The sequence below is a fragment of the Chiloscyllium plagiosum genome, unplaced genomic scaffold (genome assembly GCF_037043375.1).
Source record: "Chiloscyllium plagiosum isolate Xiang-an unplaced genomic scaffold, Cpla_swu_hap1 HiC_scaffold_3, whole genome shotgun sequence".
NCBI lineage: Eukaryota > Metazoa > Chordata > Chondrichthyes > Orectolobiformes > Hemiscylliidae > Chiloscyllium > Chiloscyllium plagiosum.
The window spans coordinates 162,447,452-162,470,744 of record NW_028270141.1 but is presented as its reverse complement, the minus strand read 5'-3'; the positions used below and the strand labels follow the sequence as shown (position 1 = coordinate 162,470,744).

Genomic DNA, 23,293 nt, shown 5'->3' with positions numbered 1-23,293 from the left:
TTCGTCCCCTGTCTAGGTGACATCCTCAGGGCTTGGGAGCCTCCTGTGAAGCGCTTCTGTGATCTTTCCTCCGGCATTTATATTGGCCTGTCCCTGCCGCTTCCGGTTGTCAGTTCCAGCTGTCCGCTGCAGTGGCCGGTACATTGGGTCCAGGTCGATGTGCTTATTGATTGAATCTGTAGATGAGTGCCATGCCTCTAGGAATTCCCTGGCTGTTCTCTGTCTGGCTTGCCCTATAATGGTAGTGTTGTCCCAGTCGAATTCATGTTGCTTGTCGTCTGCGTGTGTGGCTACTAAGGATAGCTGGTCGTGTCGTTTCGTAGCTAGTTGATGTTCATGTATGCGGATTGTTAGCTGTCTTCCTGTTTGTCCTGTATAGTGTTTTGTGCAGTCCTTGCATGGTATTTTGTACACTACATTAGTTTTGCTCATGTTGGGTATCGGGTCCTTCGTTCGGGTGAGTTGTTGTCTGAGCGTGGCTGTTGGTTTGTGTGCCGTTATGAGTCCTAGGGGTCGCAGTAGTCTGGATGTCAGTTCTGAAATGCTCCTGATGTGTGGTAGTGTGGCTAGTCCTTTGGGTTGCGGCATGTCCTCATTCCGTTGTCTTTCCCTTAGGCATCTGTTGATGAAGTTGCGCGGGTATCCGTTTTTGGTGAATACATTGTAGAGGTGTTCCTCTTCCTCTTTTTGCAGTTCTGGTGTACTGCAGTGTGTTGTGGCCCTTTTGAATAGTGTCCTGATGCAGCTTTGTTTGTGTGTATTGGGGTGGTTACTTTCATAGTTCAGGACTTGGTCTGTGTGTGTGGCTTTCCTGTATACCTTTGTGGTGAATTCTCCGTTCGGTGTTCTCTGTACCATCACGTCTCGGAATGGGAGTTGGTTGTCCTTTTCTTCCTCTCTCGTGAATCGGATTCCTGTGAGTGTGGCGTTGATGATCCAGTGTGTGCTCTCTATTTCTGTGTTTTTAATGATTACAAAGGTATCATCCACATATCTGACCCAGAGTTTGGGTTGAATTTGCGGTAAGATTGTTTGTTCTAACCTTTGCATTACTGCTTCTGCTATGAGTCCCGAGATGGGTGATCCCATGGGTGTTCCGTTGATTTGTTCGTATATCTGGTTGTTGAATGTGAAGTGTGTTGTGAGGCACAAGTCCAGTAGTTTAAGTATGCCGTCTTTGTTGATAGGTTCAGCGTCCTGTTGTCTGTTCTGTATGTTCAGCAGGTTGGCTATTGTTTCTCTGGCTTGGGTTTTGTCGTTAGAGGTGAACAGTGCCATTACATCGAATGAGACCATAGTTTCTTCCTTGTGTATATGTATATTTCTGATGATGTCCAAGAATTCCTGTGTTGACTGTATAGAGTGTCTGGATCTGCTGATCAGGTGTTTCAGTTTCTGCTGTAGTTCTTTAGCCAGTTTGTGTGATGGTGTCCCTGGTAGTGATACTATGGGTCTGAGTGGGATGTCTGGTTTGTGCACTTTAGGTAATCCATAGAATCTGGGGGTGGTGTTGCTTTCAGGTATCATTCTTTGTAGGTCCGACCTGGTTATCTGTCCGTTTTTTTGTAGATTCCTCAGTGTGTTGTTTATCCTATTGGTGAGCTGTGGGGTGGGGTCAACCTCCCTCTTTTGGTAGGTGTTGGTATCTGCAAGCAGTTGTTGTGCTTTTTGGATGTACTCTGCTTTGTCCAGGATGACCGTCATTCTGCCTTTGTCTGCTGGTAGTATGATTATGTTCCTATCGTTTCTTAGTGATTTTAGTGCTTCCCTCTCCTTGGTGTTGAGGTTATGTGTTTGTCTTTTCCTTGTTATCAGGGGTACGATACTTTGCCTCACTGTTTGTTGTGTCTCTTCTGTCAGTCCATTGTTCCTGAGTGTGCATTCTAGTGCTGCTAGGAAGTCTGCTGTCTTGGCGTCCCTGTGGTTGTAGTTGAGTCCCTTGGGCAGTATTGCTCTTTCCGTGTCTGTGAGCTGTCTGTGGGAGAGGTTTCTAACCCAGGTGTGTGTTGTACTGTCCTCTCTGTTGTGTGTTAGTTTGGCCATTTTTTCTTTTAGTGCCGTTTTTTTTGCGGTGTGTGATCCTGTTCTGTCCTATGGTGATGGCCTGTTCTAACCTGAAAGCAACAACACTCCCAGATTCTATGGATTACCTAAAGTGCACAAACCAGACATCCCACTCAGACCCATAGTATCACTACCAGGGACACCATCACACAAACTGGCTAAAGAACTACAACAGAAACTGAAACACCTGATCAGCGGATCCAGACACTCTATACAATCAACACAGGAATTCTTGGACATCATCAGAAATATACACATAGACAAGGAAGAAACCATGGTCTCATTCGGTGTAACAGCACTGTTCACCTCTATCGACAAATCCTAGCCAGAGAAACAATAGCCAACCTGCTGAACATACAGAACAGACAACAGGACGTTGAACCCATCAACAAAGACGGCATACTCAAACTACTGGACCTGTGCCTCACAACACACTTCACATTCAACAACCAGATATACGAACAAATCAACGGAACACCCATGGGCTCACCCATCTCTGGACTCATAGCAGAAGCAGTTATGCAAAGATTAGAACAAACAGTCTTACCACAAATTCAACCCAAACTCAGGTATCATCCACATATCTGACCCATTGTAATCATTAAAAACATAGAAATAGAGAAAACACACCAGATCATCAACGCCACACTCACAGGAATCCGATTCACTAGAGAGGAAGAAAAGGACAACCAACTCCCATTCCTAGACGTGATGGTACAGAGAACACCGAACGGAGAATTCACTACAAGGGTATACAGGAAAGCCACACACACAGACCAAGTCCTAAACTATGAAAGTAACCACCCCAACACACAAAAGAAGCTGCATCAAGACACTGTTCAAAAGGGCCACAACACACTGCAGTACACCAGAACTGCAAAAAGAGGAAGAGGAAGAGGAACACCTATACAAGGTATTCGCCAAAAACGGATACCCCCGCAACTTCATCAACAGATGCCTAAGGGAAAGACAACGGAATGAGGACATGCCGCAACCCAAAGGACTAGCCACACTACCATACATCAAGAACATTTCCGAACTGACAGCCAGACTACTGCGACCACTAGGACTTATAACAGCACACAAACCAACAGCCACTCTCAGACAACAACTCACCAGAACGAAGGACCCGATACCCAGCATGAGCAAAACCAATGTAGTGTACAAAATACCATGCAAGGACTGCACAAAACACTATATAGGACAAACAGGAAGACAGCTAACAATCCGCATACATGAACACCAACTCGCCACGAAACGACACGACCAGCTATCCTTAGTAGCCACACACGCAGATGACAAGCAACATGAGTTCGACTGGGACAACACTACTATTATAGGGCAAGCCAAACAGAGAACAGCCAGGGAATTCCTAGAGGCATGGCACTCTACTTTATGATTCTATGTCATCCCTTGTTACGGCTGAAATCGATCAATATTGTGACGCACCCTCCTCTTTTACCTCCTTCCCTGTCTCCACTGAAGACCCTATATCCTGCCAATCGTGACCATGTCTCAGTTATAACAATATCAATAAGCACATCGACCTGGACCCAATATACCGGCCACTGTAGCGGACAGCTGAAACTGACAACCGGAAGCGGCAGGGACAGACCACTATAAATGCCGGAGGAAAGATCACAGAAGCGCTTCACAGGAGGCTCCCAAGCATTGAGGATGTCACCTAGACAGGGGACGAAACGTCTGCAACACAAATTCCCAGCTCAGCGAACAGAACCACAGCAACGAGCACCCGAGCTACAAATCTTCACTCAAACTTTGAAGGAGATGGAGAAGCAAATTGGTAGGTAAAATAAGGAAAAATACAAGAATGTCAACTTCAACTGAGCAGAAAGAGGGGGAAGCGGCAAAAGGATAGATAGAGAGGGAAGTTCTGGTCTGACAGAGGCAGTCTCTGGCATCTGCTGATTCGGAAAACAGAACAAAGGGTGATCCCACAGGAAAGTGGTGAGTTGATTGGTTTGGAATGTTTAAAAACATTAAAATTAACTGAGAAACAACAGGAATTAGTGAAAGTCAGGGCCAATATAACAGAGCTGAAAATGTGTTGCTGGAAAAGCGCAGCAGGTCAGGCAGCATCCAGGGAACAGGAGAATCGACGTTTCGGGCATGAGCCCTTCTTCAGGAATGAGGAAAGTTTGTCCAGCAGGCTAAGATAAAAGGTAGGGAGGAGGGACTTGGGGGAGGGGCATTGGAAATGCGATAGGTGGAGGGAGGTCAAGGTGAGGGTGATAGGCCGGAGTGGGGTGGGGGCGGAGAGGTCGGGAAGAAGATTGCAGGTTAGGAAGGCGGTGCTGAGTTCGAGGGATTTGACTGAGACAAGGTGGGAGGAGGGGAAATGAGGAAACTGGTGAAATCCGAGTTCATCCCTTGTGGATGGAGGGTTCCTAGGCGAAAGATGAGGCGCTCTTCCTCCAACCGTCGTGTTGTTATGGTCTGACGATGGAGGAGTCCAAGGACCTGCATGTCCTTGGTGGAGTGGGAGGGGGAGTTGAAGTGTTGGGCCACGGAGTGGTTGGGTTGGTTGGTCCGGGTGTCCCAGAGGTGTTCTCTGAAACGTTCCGCAAGTAGGCGGCCTGTCTCCCCAATATAGAGGAGGCCACATCGGGTGCAGCGGATGCAGTAAATGATGTGTGTGGAGGTACAGGTGAATCTGTGGCGGATATGGAAGTGTCCCTTGGGGTCTTGGAGGGAAGTAAGGGGGGAGGTGTGGGCACAGTTTTGCATTTCTTGCGGTTGCAGGGGAAGGTGCTGAGAGTGGAGGTTGGGTTGGTGGGGGGTGTGGATCTGACGAAGGAGTCACAGAAGGAGTGGTCTTTTCAGAAAGCTGATAGGGGAGGGGAGGGGAGGGAAATATATCCCTGGTGGTGGGGTCCGTTTGGAGGTGGCGGAAATGACGGCGGATGATACGTTGTACATGGAGGTTGGTGGGGTGGTAGGTGAGGACCAGTGGGGTTCTGTCCTGGTGGCGGTTGGAGGGGCGGGGTTCAAGGGCGGAGGAGCGGGAAGTGGAAGAGATGCGGTGGAGGGCATCGTCGACCACGTCGGGGGGGAAATTGCGGTCCTTGAAGAAGGAGGCCATCTGGGTTGTATGGTTTTGGAACTGGTCCTCCTGGGAGCAGATGCGGCGGAGACGAAGGAATTGGGAGAATGGGATGGCGTTTTTACAGGGGGCAGGGTGGGAGGAGGTGTAGTCCAGGTAGCTGTGGGAGTCGGTCGGTTTATAGTAAATGTTTGTGTCGATTCGGTCACCTGAGATAGAAATGGAAAGGTCTAGGAAGGGGAGGGAGGAGTCTGAGACTGTCCAGGTGAATTTGCGGTCGGGGTGGAAGGTGTTGGTAAAGTGGATGAACTGTTCAACCTCCTCGTGGGAGCACAAGGTAGCGCCGATACAGTCATCGATGTAGCGGAGGAAAAGTTGGGGGGTGGTGCCAGTGTAGCTGCGGAAGATGGACTGTTCCACATATCCTACAAAGAGGCAGTACCCTTCCACCGACACCCTCCTTCGACTGACTGAACTGGTCCTCACCCTGAACAACTTCTCTTTCCAATCCTCCCACTTCCTCCAAACCAAAGGAATAGCCATGGGCACCCGCATGGGCCCCAGCTATACCTGCCTGGAGGAAGAGCGCCTCATCTTCTGCCTGGGAACCCTCCAACCACAAGGGATGAACTCGGATTTCTCCAGTTTCCTCATTTCCCCTCCCCCCACCTTGTCTCAGTCAAATCCCTCGAACTCAGCACCGCCTTACTAACCTGCAATCTTCTTCCTGACCTCTCTGCCTCACCCCCACTCCGGCCTATCACCCTCACCTTGACCTCCCTCCACCTATCGCATTTCCAACACCCCTCCCCCAAGTCCCTCCTCCCTACCTTTTATCTTAGCCTGCTGGACAAACTTTCCTCATTCCTGAAGAAGGGCTTATGCCCGAAACATCGATTCTCCTGCTCCTTGGATGCTGCCTGACCTGCTGTGCTTTTCCAGCAACACATTTTCAGCTCTGATCTCCAGCATCTGCAGCCCTCACTTTCTCCGCCAATATAACAGAATAATGTAAGGAAACACCTGAAGAGGAGTGGGACCAGCATCCTTTCAGGGAAGTCTTCAAGCGCTGTGGGGAGGTTTCAACTAACTTGGCAGGAGTAAGGAACACCCAGAGATTCAGCTCAGAAGGGGGAGTTAGAAGAGACAGCAATTGAGTCGGGAAGGCATACAAATTATAAGTCAGTTAAGGCACTAGGGAGTTTGACAAGATCGGGAGATGTTTATTGTAATGCAAGGAGCCTGACAAATAAGGCAGATGAGTTGAGAGCACAAATTAACTCATGGGAATATGATGATATTGTTATAACTGAGACATGGTCACAATTGGCAGGATATAGGGTCTTCAGTAGAGACAGGGAAGGAGGTAAAAGAGGAGGGTGCGTCACAATATTGATCGATTTCAGCAAATATTGATCGATTTCGTAACAAGGGATGACATAGAATCTGCGCTGAAAATGTGTTGCTGGAAAAGCGCAGCAGGTCAGGCAGCATCCAGGGAGCAGGAGAATCGACGTTTCGGGCATAAGCCCTTCTTCAGGAATGAGGAAAGTTTGTCCAGCAGGCTAAGATAAAAGGTAGGGAGGAGGGACTTGGGGGAGGGGCGTCAGAAATGCGATAGGTGGAAAGAGGTTAAGGTGAGGGTGATAGGTCAGAGGGTGATGGAGGCGGAGAGATTAGATTAGATTAGATTACTTACAGTGTGGAAACAGGCCCTTCAGCCCAACAAGTCCACACTGCCCCGCCGAAGCGCAACCCACCCATACTCCTACATCTACCCCTTACCTAACACCACGGGCAATTTAGCATGGCCAATTCACCTGACCCTGCACATTTTTGGACTGTGGGAGGAAACCGGAGCACCCGGAGGAAACCCATGCAGACACGGGGAGAATGTGCAAACTCCACACAGTCAGTCGCCTGAGGCGGGAAATGAACCCGGGTCTCTGGCGCTGTGAGGCAGCAGTGCTAACCACTGTGCCACCGTGCTGCCCACCAAGAGGTCAGGAAGAAGATTGCAGGTTAGGAAGGTGGTGCTGAGTTTGATGGATTTGACTGAGACAAGGTGGGGGGAGGGGAAATGAGGAAACTGGTGAAATCCGAGTTCATCCCTTGTGGTTGGAGGGTTCCCAGGCAGAAGATGAGGCGCTCTTCCTCCAACCGTCGTGTTGCCATGGTCTGGCGATGGAGGAGTCCAAAGACCTGCATATCCTTGGTGGAGTGGGAGGGGGAGTTGAAGTGTTGAGCCACAGGATGGTTGGGTTGGTTGGTCCGGGTGTCCCAGAGGTGTTCTCTGAAACGCTCCGCAAGTAGCCGGCCTGTCTCCCCAATATAGAGGAGGCCACATCGGGTGCAGCGGATGCAATAGATGATGTGTGTGGAGGTGCAGGTGAATCTGTGGCAGATATGGAAGTTTCCTTTGGGGCCTTGGAGAGAAGTGAGGGCGGAGGTGTAGGCGCAAGTCTTGCACCTCCTGCGGTTGCAAGGGAAGGTGCCGGGAGTGGAGGTTGGGTTGGTGGGGGGGTGTGGATCTGACAAGGGAGTCACAGAGGGAGTGATCTTTACAGAATGCTGATAGGGGAGGGGAGGGGAGGGGAGGGAAATATATCCTTGGTGGTGGGGTCAGTTTGGAGGTGGCGGAAATGACGGCGGATGATGCGCTGAACATGGAGATTGGTGGGGTGGTAGGTGAGGACCAGTGGGGTTCTGTCCTGGTGGCGGTTGGAGGGGCGGGTCTCAAGGGCGGAGGAGTGGGAAGTGGAAGAGATGCGGTGGAGGGATCGTCGACCACGTCGGGGGGAAATTGCGGTCCTTGAAGAAGGAGGCCATCTGGGTTGTACGGTTTTGGAACTGGTCCTCCTGGGAGCAGATGCGGCGGAGACGAAGGAATTGGGAGAATGGGATGGCGCTTTTACAGGGGGCAGTGTGGGAAGAGGTGTAGTCCAGGTAGCTGTGGGAGTCGGTCGGTTTGTAGTAGATGTCCGCGTTGATTCGGCGTCTGAGATAGAAATAGAAAGGTCGAGGAAGGGGAGGGAGGAATCTGAGACTGTCCAGGTGAATTTGAGGTCGGGGTGGAAGGTGTTGGTGAAGTGGATGAACTGTTCAACCTCCTCGTGGGTGCACGAGGCAGCGCCGATACAGTCATCGATGTAGCGGAGGAAAAGGTGGGGGGTGGGGCCAGTGCAGTTGCGGAAGATGGACTGTTCCACATATCCAGGCAGGCATAGCTGGGGCCCATGCGGGTGCCCATGGCTACTCCTTTGGTTTGGAGGAAGTGGGAGGATTGGAAAGAGAAGTTGTTCAGGGTGAGGACCAGTTCAGTCAGTCAAAGGAGGGTGTCAGTGGAAGGGTACTGGTTGGTACGGCGGGAAAGGAAGAAGTGGAGGGCTTTGAGTCCTTCATGATGGGGGATGGAGGTGTACAAGGACTGGATGTCCATGGTGAAGATAAGGCGTTGGGGACCGGGGAAGCGAAAATCATGGAGGAGGTGGAGGGCATGGGTGGTGTCCCGCACGTAGGTGGGGAGTTCTTGGACTAAGGGGGACAGGATCGTGTCAAGGTATGCAGAGATGAGTTCGGTGGGGCAGGAGCAGGCGGAGACAATGGGTCGTCCGGGGCAGTCAGGTTTGTGGATTTTGGGCAGGAAGTAGAAGCGGGCGGTGCGGGGTTGTGGGACTATGAGGTTGGAGGCGGTGGATGGGAGGTCCCCTGAGGTGATGAGGTTATGGACGGTCTGGGAGATGATGGTTTGGTGGTGGGGGGTGGGGTCATGGTCAAGGGGACGGTAGGAGGAGGTATCTGCGAGCTGGCGTTTGGCCTCAGCGGTGTAAAGGTCGGTGCGCCAAACTACTACCGCGCCTCCCTTGTCTGCTGGTTTGATAGTGAGGTTGGGGTTGCAATGGAGGGAGTGGAGGGCTGCGCGTTCCAAAGGGTGAGAGGTTGGAGAGGGTGAGAGGGGTGGGGGAGTTCAGGGGGTGGTTAATATCGCGGCGGCAGTTGGCTATGAAGAGGTCGAGGGCAGATAGGAGGCCAGCACGGGGTGTCCAGGTGGATGGGGTGTGTTGGAGGCGTGAGAAGGGGTCGTCAGAGGGTGGGCGAGAGTCTTGGTTGAAGAAGTAGCACGGAGGCGAAGGTGGCGGAAGAATTGTTCGATGTCACGCCGCGTGTTGAATTCATCAATCCGGGAGCGTAGGGGAATGAAGGTGAGGCCTCTGCTGAGGACTGATCTTTCATCCTCAGAGAGGGGTAGGTCTGGAGGGATGGTGAAACCATGGCAGGGCTGGGAGCTAGGACCTGGTGTGGGGCTTAAAGTAGAGAAAAGGCCCTTCAGCTCATTGAATCTGGACCATCAAAACGCACTAAATCTACACTAGTCCCACTTTCCAGCTGTGGGTGTTAGGAAACTTCAAGTGCTCATTCAAATATTTTTTCAAGCTTGTGAGGTTCCCTGCTCCCACTACCCTCCCAGGCAGCGCATTCCTAATCCTTACCGTCTGGGTGATAATGTTTCTCCTCAACTCCCCTCTAAACCTTCTTTCCTTTCACTCACTGTTATGGACCCTTCAACTATGGTGAATTGCCATTTACTATTCACCCTATCTACATCTCTCATCATCTTATACAGCTCTCTGAGGGGCCCCGTTAACATTCCCCACTGCAAAGAAAACATCCCAAACTAATCCAGCCACTCCTTGTACTTCAGGTGCTCCACCCCAGGCAGCATCCTGGTGAAACCCGCTCCAGTGCAATCACATCCTTCCGACAGCAGTGATCAGATCTGCATACAGCACTCCAGCTATGGCTGAACCAAATCCTGTACAGTTCCAAAATAAACTCACTGTTCTTAGAATCAATGCTGCGACTGATAAAGGCAGTGCCCTATATGCCTTCTTAACTCCCATATTAACATCTTCTGCCACCTTCAGGGATCAGTGAACAAGGACACTGAGATCCTTCTCTTCGTCTGAGCTCGCTCATGTCCTGAGTGAATACTGCTTTCTCTTTTGCCTCGCAGGAATCAGGGTTAAATTCCATCTGCCACTGATCTGCCTATCTGACCAATCTGTGTATATCCTCCATAGCCTTTCTCCTTCGTGTCAACCACCCGGCCAGTTTTTGTGTAATCCACACACTCACTTATCATTCTCCCCACATTTTCAAAGAACAAGAACAAAGAAAATTTACAGCCCAGGAACAGGCCCTTCAGCCCTCCAAGCCTGAGCCGATCCAAATGTACTGTCTAAACCTGTCGGTCAATTCCTAAGCATCTGTATCCCTCTGCTCCCCACTTATGCATCTGTCCAGACTCATCTTAAATGAATCTACCGTGCCTACCTCAACCACGTCTGCTGGCAACGTGCTCCAGACACCCACCACTCTCTGTGTGAAGTGCTTGCCACGTGTATCTCCCTTAAACTTTCCACTTCTCACCTTACATAGAACATAGAAGAATACAGCGCAGTACAGGCCCTTCGGCCCTCGATGTTGCGCCGATCCAAGCCCACCTAACCTACACTAGCCCACTATCCTCCATATGCCTATCCAATGCCCGCTTAAATGCCAATAATGAGGGAGAGTCCACCACTGCTACTGGCAGGGCATTCCATGAACTCACGACTCGCTGAGTAAAGAACCTACCCCTAACATCTGTCCTATACCTACCCCCCCTTAATTTAAAGCTATGCCCCCTCATAATAGCTGACTCCATACTTTATACTTGGTAGTGTGGATGAACAGAGGGATCTTGGTGTCCATGTACACAGATCTCTGAAAGTTGCCACCCAGGTAAATAGTGCGGTGAGGAAGGCATATGGCGTACTGGCTTTTATTGGTAGAGGAATTGAGTTCCGGAGTCCTGAGGTCATGATGCAGTTGTATAAGACTCTGGTACGGCCGCATCTGGAATATTGTGTGCAGTTTTGGTCGCCATACTATAGGAAGGATGTGGAGGCATTGGAACGGGTGCAGAGGAGGTTTACCAGGATGTTGCCTGGTATGGAAGGAAAATCGTATGAGGAAAGACTGAGGCACTTGGGGCTGTTTTCACTAGAGAAAAGAAGGTTTAGGGGTGACTTGATTGAGGTGTACAAGATGATTAGGGGGTTAGATAGGGTAGACAGTATGAACCTTTTCCCGCGTATGGAGTCGGGTATTACAAGGGGGCATAGCTTTAAATTAAGGGGGGGTAGATATAGGACTGATGTTAGGGGTAGGTTCTTCACTCAGCGAGTCGTTAGTTCATGGAATGCCCTACCAGTAACAGTGGTGGACTCTCCCTCTTTATGGGCATTTAAGAGGGCATTGGATAGGTATATGGAGGATAGTGGGTTAGTGTAGTTTAGGTGGGCTTGGATCGGCGCAACATCGAGGGCCCAAGGGCCTGTACTGCGCTGTATTCTTCTATGTTCTATGTTCTATACGTGGAAAAAGGTACTCACGGTCAACTCTATCTAAACCCATAATCATCTTGTACACCTCTATCAAGTCACCCCTAAACCTTCTTTTCTCCAATGAAAACAGCCCCAAGTGCCTCAGCCTTTCCTCATACGATCTTCCTACCATACCAGGCAACATCCTGGTAAACCTCCTCTGCACCCGTTCCAGTGCCTCCACATCCTTCCTATAGTATGGCGACCAAAACTGCACACAATACTCCAGATGTGGCCGCACCAGAGTCTTATACAACTGCAACATGACCTCAGTACTCCGGAACTCAATTCCTCTCCCAATAAAAGCCAGTACGCCATATGCCTTCTTCACCGCACTATTTACCTGGGTGGCAACTTTCAAAGATCTGTGTACATGGACACCAAGATCCCTCTGCTCATCCACACTACCAAGTATCCGACCATTAGCCCAGTACCCCATCTTTTTGTTACTCTTACCAAAGTGAATCACCTCACACTTAGCTACATTGAACTCCATTTGCCACCTTTCTGCCCAGTTCTGCAGCTTATCTATATCCCGCTGTAACCTGCCACATCCTTCCTCACTGTCTACAACTCCTCCGACTTTCGTATCATCCGCAAACTTGCTCACCCAACCTTCTAACCCCTCCTCCAGGTCATTTATAAAAATGACAAACAGCAATGGTCCCAAAACAGATCCTTGCGGAACACCGCTCGTGACGGCACTCCAAGATGAACCTTTGCCATCAACTACTACCCTCTGTCTTCTTCCAGCCAGCCAACTCCTAATCCAAACCTCCAACTCACCCTCAATGCCATACCTCCGTATTTTCTGCAGTAGCCTACCATGGGGAACCTTATCAAACGCCTTACTAAAATCCATATACACCACATCTACCGCTTTCCCCTCGTCCACCTCCTTAGTCACCTTCTCAAAGAATTCAATAAGGTTTGTGAGGCACGACCTGCCCTTCACAAAACCATGCTGACTATCCTTGATCACATTATTCCTATCCAGATGTTCATAAATCCTATCCCTTACAATTCTCTCTAAGATTTTGCCCACAACAGAAGTGAGACTCACCAGCCTATAGTTACTAGGGTTATCCCTACTCCCCTTCTTGAACAAGGGAACCACATTTGCTAGCCTCCAATCTTCTGGCACTACTCCTGTAGACAACGAGGACATAAAAATCAAGGCCAATGGCTCTGCAATCTCCTCCCTTGCTTCCCAGAGAATCCTAGGATAAATGCCATCAGGCCCAGGGGACTTATCTATTTTCACCCTTTCCAGAATTTCCAACACCTCTTCTCTACATACCTCAAAGCCATCCATTCTACTTAATTGTGACTCAGTATTCACATTGACAACAATGTCCTGTTCCTGATTGAATACTGACGAAAAGTATTCATTCAGTGCCTCCTCCATCTCTTCAGCCTCCACACGCAACTTCCCACTACTATCCTTGACTGGACCTATTCCTACCCTAGTCATTCTTTTATTCCTAAAACCTTGAAAGCGTGACCTCTGATTATTGAATCCCTCACCCTGGGAAAAAGCTCATCTCTATCCACCCTGTCTATACCCTTCGTGATTTTGTAAACCTCAATCAGGTTCCCCCTCAATCTCCTTTTTTCTAATGAAAACAATCCTAACCTACTCAACCTCTCTTCATAGCTCGCACCTTCCATACCAGGCAACATCTTCGTAAACCTTCTCTGCACCCTCTCCAAAGCATCCACATCCTATTGGTAATGTGGCGACCAGAACTGTACACAGTATTCAAAATGCGGCCAAACCAATGTCTTGTACAATTTTAACATGACCTGCCAGCTCTTATACACAATACCCCGTCCGATGAAGGCAAGCATATTGTATGCCTTCTTGACCACTCTATCCACCTGTGCAGCAACCTTCAGGGTACAATGGACCTGCACTCCCAGATCTCTCTGCCCATCAACTTTTCCCAAGGCTCTTCCATTCATTGTATAATTCGCTCGAGAATTGGTCTTTCCTAAATACATCACCTCACATTTGTCTGGATTGAACTCCATCTGCCACTTTTCCACCCAACTCTCCAGTCTGTCTATATCCTCCCGTATTCTCTGACAGTCTCTTATGCTTTCTGCTACTCCACCAATCTTTGTGTCATCTACAAACTTGCTGTTCATACCAACAGTGCCCTCTTCCAGATCATTTATGTATATCACAAACAACAGTAGCCCCAGCACTGATCACTGTGGAACACCACTGGTCACCTTTCTCCATTTCGAGAAACTCCCTTCAACTACTATCTTCAACTACTACTCTCTGTCTCCTGTTGCTCAACCAGTTCTTTATCCACCGAGCTAGAACCCCCTGCACACCATGTGACTTCACTTTCTCCATTAGTCTACCATCAACAGCCCTTCCTTCATCAATCAACTTCTTCCATAAGGTGTTTCTATATAACACAACTAATAATGGATCCAGTACTGATCCTTGCAATGTGTTACTGGAATCCAGTCACACTAATAGCCTTCTGTCCCCTGCCATTAGACCAAATTTGGATCCAAGTTGAAAAGTTATTGTGAATTACATATGCTTTTACATTATCAGTTTCCCTCATGAGACCTTGTCAAAGGCCCTTATGAAATCTATATAAACTGCATCAATTGCTCTATCCTCATCAAAGTGCTTTGTCACCTTGAGAACTTCAACCAGATTTAAAGTCATACAGTCATAAAGTATACAAACAGGTCCTTCAGCTTACCATGTCTATGTTGACCAACAAGCACAAAACTACACTAATCCCATTTAACTGCACTTAGTCCACAGTCTTCTATGCCCTGGCATTTGATGTACTCTCCAAGATACTTGTTAAATGTGGCCAGAGTACCTGCCTCCACCACCCTCAAGCAGCGCTTTCCATATTTCCTCAACATGTCCCGAAACATTTTTCTTTAGATCGCCTCTAAACCCCTTACTTAGAACACAGGACATAGAACATCACCGTGCAGTACAGGCCCTTCAGCCTCGATGCTGCATGAACCTGTGGAACAATCTGAAGCCCATCTATCCTACACTATTCCATTCTCGTCCATATGCCTATCCAATGACTGTTTAAATGCCCTTAAAGTTGGCGGGTCTACAGTTGCAAGCATGGCATTCCATGCCCCTACTACTCTCTGACTAAAGAAACTACCTCTGACATTTATCCTATACCTATCCCCCCTCAATTTAAAGCTATGTCCCCTCATGCTAGCCATCACCATCCCAGAAAAAAGGCTCTCCCTGTCCACCCTATCTAACCCTCTGATTATCTTGTATGTCTCAATTAAATCACCTCTCAACCTTCTTCTCTCTAATGTTAAGGTGTGCAAAAATAAAATCAGGGTAATTACACTGGGGGGTCTCAACTACCCGAATATTAATTGGGAAAGTCATAGGATAAAGGGTTGCGAGAGGGTGAACATTTTTTGAAATGCACACAGAAGAGCTTCTTTCTATCAACAAGATAGAGTATAATGCTGGACCTAATTCTGAGGAATGAAGAGGTGGCAGTGGGATAGCGTTTTAAAGATCGTGACCACAAAACTGCATATTTTTAAGTATGTTATAGAAAAGGAGAAAGATAGTCTACAAACAAAGGGATTTGGATTGGGGGAAGGCAGATTTAATTAAAATAGGGGAGGATCTAGCTAAAGTAGACAGAGAATAGCCACTTGAGAGTAAATCTACAGAACTATGGGAGACATTCAAAAAGATACTAGGGGGAGTACAGGCCAAACATGTTCCCTTTAGAGTGAAATGTAGAAGCAACAAGCCCAGAGAACCCTGGATGTTCAGGAGTAGGCCATTCGGCCCTGCGAGCCAGCACCACCATTCATTATGATCATGGCTGATCATCCTCAATCAGTATCCTGTTCCTGCCTTATCCCCATAACCCTTGATTCCACTATCCTTAAGAGCTCCGTCCAACTCTTTCTTGAAAGTATCCAGAGACTATTGGGGACTCAATAGTTAGGGGCACAGATAGGCGGTTTTGTGGGAACGAGAGAGACTCACGATTGGTATGTTGCCTCCCAGGTGCAAGGGTACGTGATGTCTCTGATCGTGTTTTCCGGGTCCTGGAGGGGGAGGGGGAGCAGCCCGAAGTCGTGGTCCATATTGGCACCAACGACATAGGTAGGAGGAGTGCCGAGGATGTTAGACAGGCTTTCAGGGAGCTAGGTTGGAAGCTCAGAGTTAGAACGAACAGAGTTGTTGTCTCTGGTTTGTTACCCATGCCACGTGATAGAGATTCGAGGAATAGGGAAAGAGAACACTTAAATGCATGGCTACAGGGATGGTGCAGGAGGGAGGGATTCCGGTTTTTGGATAACTGGGGTTCTTTCTGGGGACGGTGGGACCTCTATAAACAGGATGGTCTACACCTGAACCTGAGGGGCACCAGTATCCTTGGGGGGAGGTTTGCTAGTGCTCTTGGGGGGGGTTTAAACTAACTCGGCAGGGGCATGGGAACCCAGATTGTAGCTTCAGGGTGCAGGACCAGGAGTGTAGGGAGGTTAGGAACATGGCATCAATTTCCAAGGAGGGTGTCTGTAAACAGGAAAGTGGCTTGAAGTGTGTATACTTCAATGCAAGAAGTATACGAAATAAGGTAGGTGAACTTGCAGCGTGGGTTGGTACCTGGGACTTCGATGTTGTGGCTATTACGGAGACATGGGTAGAACAGGGACAGGATTGGCTGTTGCAGGTTCCAGGATTTAAATGTTTTAGTAGGGTCAGAGGTGGGGGTAAAAGAGGGGGAGGTGTGGCATTGCTTGTCAAAGATAGTATTACAGTGGTGGAAAGGACGATGGATGAGGACTTGCCATCTGAGGTAGTTTGGGCTGAGGTTCGGAATAGGAAAGGTGAGGTCACCCTGTTAGGAGTCTTTTACAGGTCTCCCAATAGTCCTAGAAACGTAGAAGAAAGGATAGGGAAGGTGATTCAGGAGATGAGTGAAAGTAATAGGGTGGTGGTTATGGGGGACTTTAACTTTCCTGATATTGATTGGGAAAGCTATAGCTCAAGTTCGTTAGATGGGTCAGTGTTTGTTCAATGTGTGCAGGAGGGTTTCCTGACACAATATGTAGACAGGCCAACAAGAGGTGAGGCCATACTGGATTTGGTTCTGGGTAACGAACCAGGCCAGGTGTTAGAATTAGAGGTAGGTGAGCACTTTGGGGATAGTGACCATAATTCGGTGATTTTTACTCTCGTGATGGAGAGGGATAAGTGTGTACTACAGGGCAAGAGTTATAGCTGGGGTCAGGGAAATTATGATGCGGTGAGGCATGACTTAGGATGTGTGGCCTGGAAAAGTAGACTCCAAGGCAAGAGTGTAAATGATATGTGGAGCTTGTTCAAGGAGCAACTATTGAGTGTCCTTGATAATTATGTACCTGTCAGGCAGGGAGGAAAGGGTCGTGCGAGGGAGCCGTGGTTTAATAAGGAATTGGAATCCCTTGTTAAATGGAAGAGGGCGGCCTATCTCAAGATGAGACGTGAAGGTTCAATTGGGGCGATTGAGAGTTATAGGGTAGCCAGGAAGGACCTGAAGAGAGAGTTCAGAGCAGCAAGGAGGGGACATGAAAGGTCCTTAGTCGGTAGGATTAGGGAAAACCCTAAGGCTTTCTATAGGTATGTTAGGAATAAAAGAATGACTAGGGTAGGAATAGGTCCAGTCAAGGATAGTAGTGGGAAGTTGCGTGTGGAGGCGGAAGAGATTGGGGAGACACTGAATGAATACTTTTCTTCAGTATTTACTCAGGAACAGGGCCTTGTCGTCGATGTGAATACTGTGTCACAAATAAGTAGAATGGATGGCTTTGAGGTATGTAGAGAAGAGGTGTTGGAAATCCTGGAAAAGGTGAAAATAGATAAGTCCCCTGGGCCTGATGGCATTTATCCTAGGATTCTCTGGGAAGCAAGGGAGGAGATTGCAGAGCCATTGGCCTTGATTTTTATGTCCTCTTTGTCTACAGGAGTAGTGCCAGAAGACTGGAGGATAGCAAATGTGGTTCCCTTGTTCAAAAAGGGGAGTAGGGATAACCCTAGTAACTATAGGCCGGTGAGTCTCACTTCTGTTGTGGGCAAAGTCTTAGAGAGAATTGTAAGGGATAGGATTTATGAACATCTGGACAGGAATAATGTGATCAAGGATAGTCAGCATGGTTTTGTGAAGGGCAGGTCGTGCCTCACAAACCTTATTGAATTCTTTGAAAAGGTGACGAAGGAGGTTGATGAGGGGAAAGCGGTAGATGTGGTATATATGGATTTTAGTAAGGCGTTTGATAAGGTTCCCCATGGTAGGCTACTGCAGAAAATACGGAGATATGGCATTGAGGGTGAATTGGAGGTTTGGATTAGGAATTGGCTGGATGGAAGAAGACAGAGGGTTGTAGTTGATGGCAAAGTTTCTTCATGGAGTGCCGTCACTAGCGGTGTTCCGCAAGGATCTGTTTTGGGACCATTGCTGTTTGTCATTTTTATAAATGACCTGGAAGAGGGGTTAGAAGGTTGGGTGAGCAAGTTTGCGGATGATACGAAAGTCGGAGGAGTTGTAGACAGTGAGGAAGGATGTGGCAGGTTTCAGCAGGATATAGAGAAGCTGCAGAGCTGGGCAGAAAGGTGGCAAATGGAATTCAATGTAGCTAAATGTGAGGTGATTCACTTTGGGAAGAATAACAAAAAGATGGGGTACTGGGCTAATGGTCGGATACTTGGTAGTGTGGATGAGCAGAGGGATCTTGGTGTCCATGTACACAGATCTCTGAAAGTTGCCACCCAGGTAAATAGTGCGGTGAGGAAGGCATATGGCGTACTGGCTTTTATTGGTAGAGGAATTGAGTTCCGGAGTCCTGAGGTCATGATGCAGTTGTATAAAACTCTGGTGCGGCCGCATCTGGAATATTGTGTGCAGTTTTGGTCGCCATACTATAGGAAGGATGTGGAGGCACTGGAACGGGTGCAGAGGAGGTTTATCAGGATGTTGCCTGGTATGGAAGGAAGATCGTATAAGGATAGACTGAGACACTTGGGGCTGTTTTCATTAGAGAAAAGAAGGTTTAGGGGTGACTTGATTGAGGTGTACAAGATGATTAGGGGGTTAGATAGGGTTGACAGTGTGAACCTTTTCCCGCGTATGGAGTCGGGTATTACAAGGGGGCATAGCTTTAAATTAAGGGGGGGTAGATATAGGACTGATGTTAGGGGTAGGTTCTTCACTCAGCGAGTCGTAAGTTCATGGAATGCCCTGCCAGCAGCAGTGGTGGACTCTCCCTCTTTATGGGCATTTAAGCGGGCATTGGATAGGTATATGGAGGATAGTGGGTTAGTATAGGTTAGGTGGGCTTGGATCGGCGCAACATCGAGGGCCAAAGGGCCTGTACTGCGCTGTATTCTTCTATGTTCTATGTTCTATGACTTGGCTTCCACAGCCTTCTGGGGCAGAGCATTCCATACACCCACCACTCTCTGGGTGAAGAAGTTTCTCCTCATCTCTATCCTAAATGGTCTACCCCGTATTTCTAAGCTGTGTCCTCTGGTTCGGGACTCACCCATCAGCAGAAACATGTTTCCTGCCTCCAGAGTGTCCAATCCTTTAATAATCTTATATGTCTCAATCAGATCCCCTCTCAGTCTTCTAAACACAAGGGTATACAAGCCCAGTCGCTCCAATCTTTCAGCGTAAGGTAGTCCCGCCATTTCGGGAATTGACCTCGTGAACCTACGCTGCACTCCCTCAATAGCCAGAATGTCTTTCCTCAAATTTGGAGACCAGAACTGCACACAGTACTCCAGGTGTGGTCTCACCAGGGCCCTGTACACCTGCAGAAGAACCTCTTTGCTTCTATACTCAATCCCTCTTGTTATGAAGGCCAGCATGCTATTAGCCTTCTTCACTACCTGCTGTACCTGCATGCTTGCCTTCATTGACTGGTGTACAAGAACACCCAGATCTCTCTGTACTGCCCCTTTACCTAACTTGACTCCATTGAGGTAGTAATCTGCCTTCCTGTTCTTGCCACCAAAGTGGATAACCACACATTTATCCACATTAAACTGCATCTGCCATGCATCTGCCCACTCACCTAACTTGTCCAGGTCACCCTGTATTCAGGACTGGCTCAGAAAGAAAACAGAGATGTATAACAGGCACAAAGGAAGCCTTTCCTTGATTAGCTACTTGACTGAGAGGGGATACTTGGTAAGGGCAGGGGGGATGTTCACACTACATGGATTCCAAAACAAGTCCTCAATGGTAATATAAATTTGGATAATATCAAAACATGTCCTCAATGGCAATACATACAGTGGAACCTCGATTATCCAAACATAATGGGCGGGCACTATCTTGTGCGGATAATCGACAATTTGGATAATCGATTAACTGCCTTTCTTCTGGGCTCGGAGTTTTAAAGTCTGTGCCCCATTCAGGAGACTGCAGCAGCACACAGCGTGCAAGACTCTGACCCCAACACGACCCCAAACCCCATCCAAAACTGCCCCCCAACCCGGACCAACACCGTACCCCGACACCCCCGGCCCCGCCCCCTGACCCCATCCAACACCGCACCCCGACACCCCCGCCCCCTGACCCCATCCAACACCGTGCCCCGACACCCCCACCCCCTGACCCCATCCAACACCGCACCCCGACACCCCCGCCCCCTGACCCCATCCAACACCGCTCCCCGACACCCCCGCCCCCTGACCCCATCCAACACCGTGCCCCGACACCCCCGACCCCTGACCCCATCCAACACCGCACCCCGACACCCCCGACCCCTGACCCCATCCAACACCGTGCCCCGACACCCCCGACCCCTGACCCCATCCAACACCGCACCCCGACACCCCCGACCCCTGACCCCATCCAACACCGTGCCCCGACACCCCCGACCCCTGACCCCATCCAACACCGCACCCCGACACCCCCGACCCCTGACCCCATCCAACACCGCGCCCCGACACCCCCCGCCCCCTGACCCCATCCAACACCGCACCCCGACACCCCCGACCCCTGACCCCATCCAACACCGCGCCCCGACACCCCCCGCCCCCTGACCCCATCCAACACCGCGCCCCGACACCCCCCACCCCCTGACCCCATCCAACACCGCACCCCGACACCCCCGACCCCTGACCCCATCCAACACCGCGCCCCGACACCCCACACCCCCTGACCCCATCCAACACCGCACCCCGACACCCCCGACCCCTGACCCCATCCAACACCGCGCCCCGACACCCCCCGCCCCCTGACCCCATCCAACACCGCTCCCCGACACCCCCGCCCCCTGACCCCATCCAACACTGCACCCCGACACCCCCCGACCCCTGACCCCATCCAACACCGCACCCCGACACCCCCCGACCCCTGACCCCATCCAACACCGCACCCCGACACCCCCGCCCCCTGACCCCATCCAACACTGCACCCCGACACCCCCGACCCCTGACCCCATCCAACACCGTACCCCAACACCCCCCGCCCCGCCCCCTGACCCCATCCAACACCGCTCCCCGACACCCCCGCCCCCTGACCCCATCCAACATCGCGCCCCGACACCCCCCACCCCCTGACCCCATCCAACACCGCACCCCGACACCCCCGACCCCTGACCCCATCCAACACCGCGCCCCGACACCCCCCACCCCCTGACCCCATCCAACACCATACCCCGACACCCCCCGCCCCGCCCCTGACCCCATCCAACACCGCACCCCAACACCCCCCGCCCCGCCCCCTGACCCCATCCAACACCGCACCCCGACACCCCCCGCCCCCATCCAACACCGCGCCCCGACACCCCCGCCCCCTGACCCCATCCAACACCGCACCCCGACACCCCCCGCCCCCATCCAACACCGCGCCCCGACACCCCCCGCCCCCTGACCCCATCCAACACCGTACCCCGACACCCCCGACCCCTGACCCCATCCAACACCGCACCCCGACACCCCCGCCCCCCGACCCCGTCCAAAACCACTCCCCGACACCCCCGACCCCTGACCTTGTCCAACACCACTCCCCGACACCCCCGCCCCCTGACCTTGTCCAACAACAACCCCCAACACCCCCGCCCCATGACCTTGTCCAACACCGCCCCCAATAACCCCCGCCCCCTGACCCCGTCCAACACCGCCCCCCGACCCTGACCCTGTCCAACACCGCTCCCCGACACCCCCGCCCCCCGACCCCGTCCAAAACCACTCCCCGACACCCCCGACCCCTGACCTTGTCCAACACCACTCCCCGACACCCCCGCCCCCTGACCTTGTCCAACACCAACCCCCAACACCACCGCCCCCTGACCTTGTCCAACACCGCTCCCCGACCCTGACCCTGTCCAACACCGCTCCCCGACACCCCCGCCCGCTGACCCCAACCAACACCACTCCCGACCCCTGACCCTGTCCAACACCCACACCCCCTGACCCCGTCCAACACCGCCCCCAATAACCCCCGCCCCCTGACCCCGTCCAACACCGCCCCCCGACCCTGACCCTGTCCAACACCGCTCACCGACACCCCCCGCCCTCTGACCCCGTCCAACACCGCCCCCGACATCCTCCACCCCCTGACCCCGTCCAACACCGCTCCCCGACACCCCCGCCCCCTGACCCCGTCCAACACCGCCCCCTGACCTTGTCCAACACCGCACCCCGACACCCCCCTGACCCCATCCAACACCGCGCCCCGACACCCCCGCCCCCTGACCCCATCCAACACCGCACCCCGACACCCCCCGCCCCCTGACCCCATCCAACACCGCACCCCGACACCCCCCGCCCCCTGACCCCAACCAACACCGCTCCCCAACACCCCCTGCCCCCTGACCTGTTCCAACACTCCCACCTCCTGACCCCGTCCAACACTGCTTCCCGGCACCCGACCCCTGACCCCTTTCAACACCGCTCCCCAACACACCCCTCCCCCTGTCCCCGACCAACACCGCTCCCTGACACCCCCGACCCCTGACTTGGACTAACACCGCCCCCCGCCCCCTGACCTTGGCCAACACTGCTCCCCAACACCCCCCAACCCCCTGACCACATCCAACACCGCACACCAACACCCCCCGCCCCCTGACCTGTCCCAACATCGCCCCACAACACCCGCACCCCCTGACCCCATCAATCACTGCCCCCTGAAAGCCCTGCCCCCGACCTCATCCAACACCACCCCCCCGACACCCCCCACCCCTGACCCCATCCAACACCGCTCCCCAACACCCCCGACCCCTGACCCCATCCAGCACCGCTCCCCAACACCCCCGACCCCTGACCCCATCCAGCACCGCTCCCTGACACCCCCTCCCCCTAATCCATCCAACATTGCTCCCCGACCCCTGACCCCAATCAACACCCCCTCCGACACCCCCAGCCCCTGACCCCGACCAACACCACTCCCCATCCCCTGACTCCGTCCAACACCGCCCCCCGACACCCCCTGCCCCCTGACCTGTTCCAACATCGCCCCCTAACGCCCCCTGACCCCGTCCAACACCGCCCCCCAGACAACCCCGCCCCTGACCGCGATCAACACCATCCCCGACCAACACCACCCACCGACACCCCCCACCCCCTGACCCCGACCAACACCACCCACCGACACCCCCCACCCCCTGACCCCGACCAACACCACCCACCGACACCCCCCACCCCCTGACCCCGACCAACACCACCCACCGACACACCCCGACCCCTGACCGCGTCCAACAC

The 23,293-nt window shown here is 51.6% G+C and overlaps 1 protein-coding gene across 1 annotated transcript in view; it reads right to left on the bottom strand.

The window, feature by feature from the left end:
• btbd9 (BTB domain containing 9) overlaps positions 1 to 23,045 on the bottom strand; it is a 169,695-nt gene extending 146,650 nt beyond the window's left edge. The window contains exon 1 of the mRNA XM_087976845.1: positions 23,034 to 23,045. Within this exon, the coding sequence (XP_087832971.1) occupies positions 23,034 to 23,045 (12 nt within the window). The remainder of the gene's footprint in view (positions 1 to 23,033) is intronic.
• Positions 23,046 to 23,293: the final 248 nt, after the last annotated feature.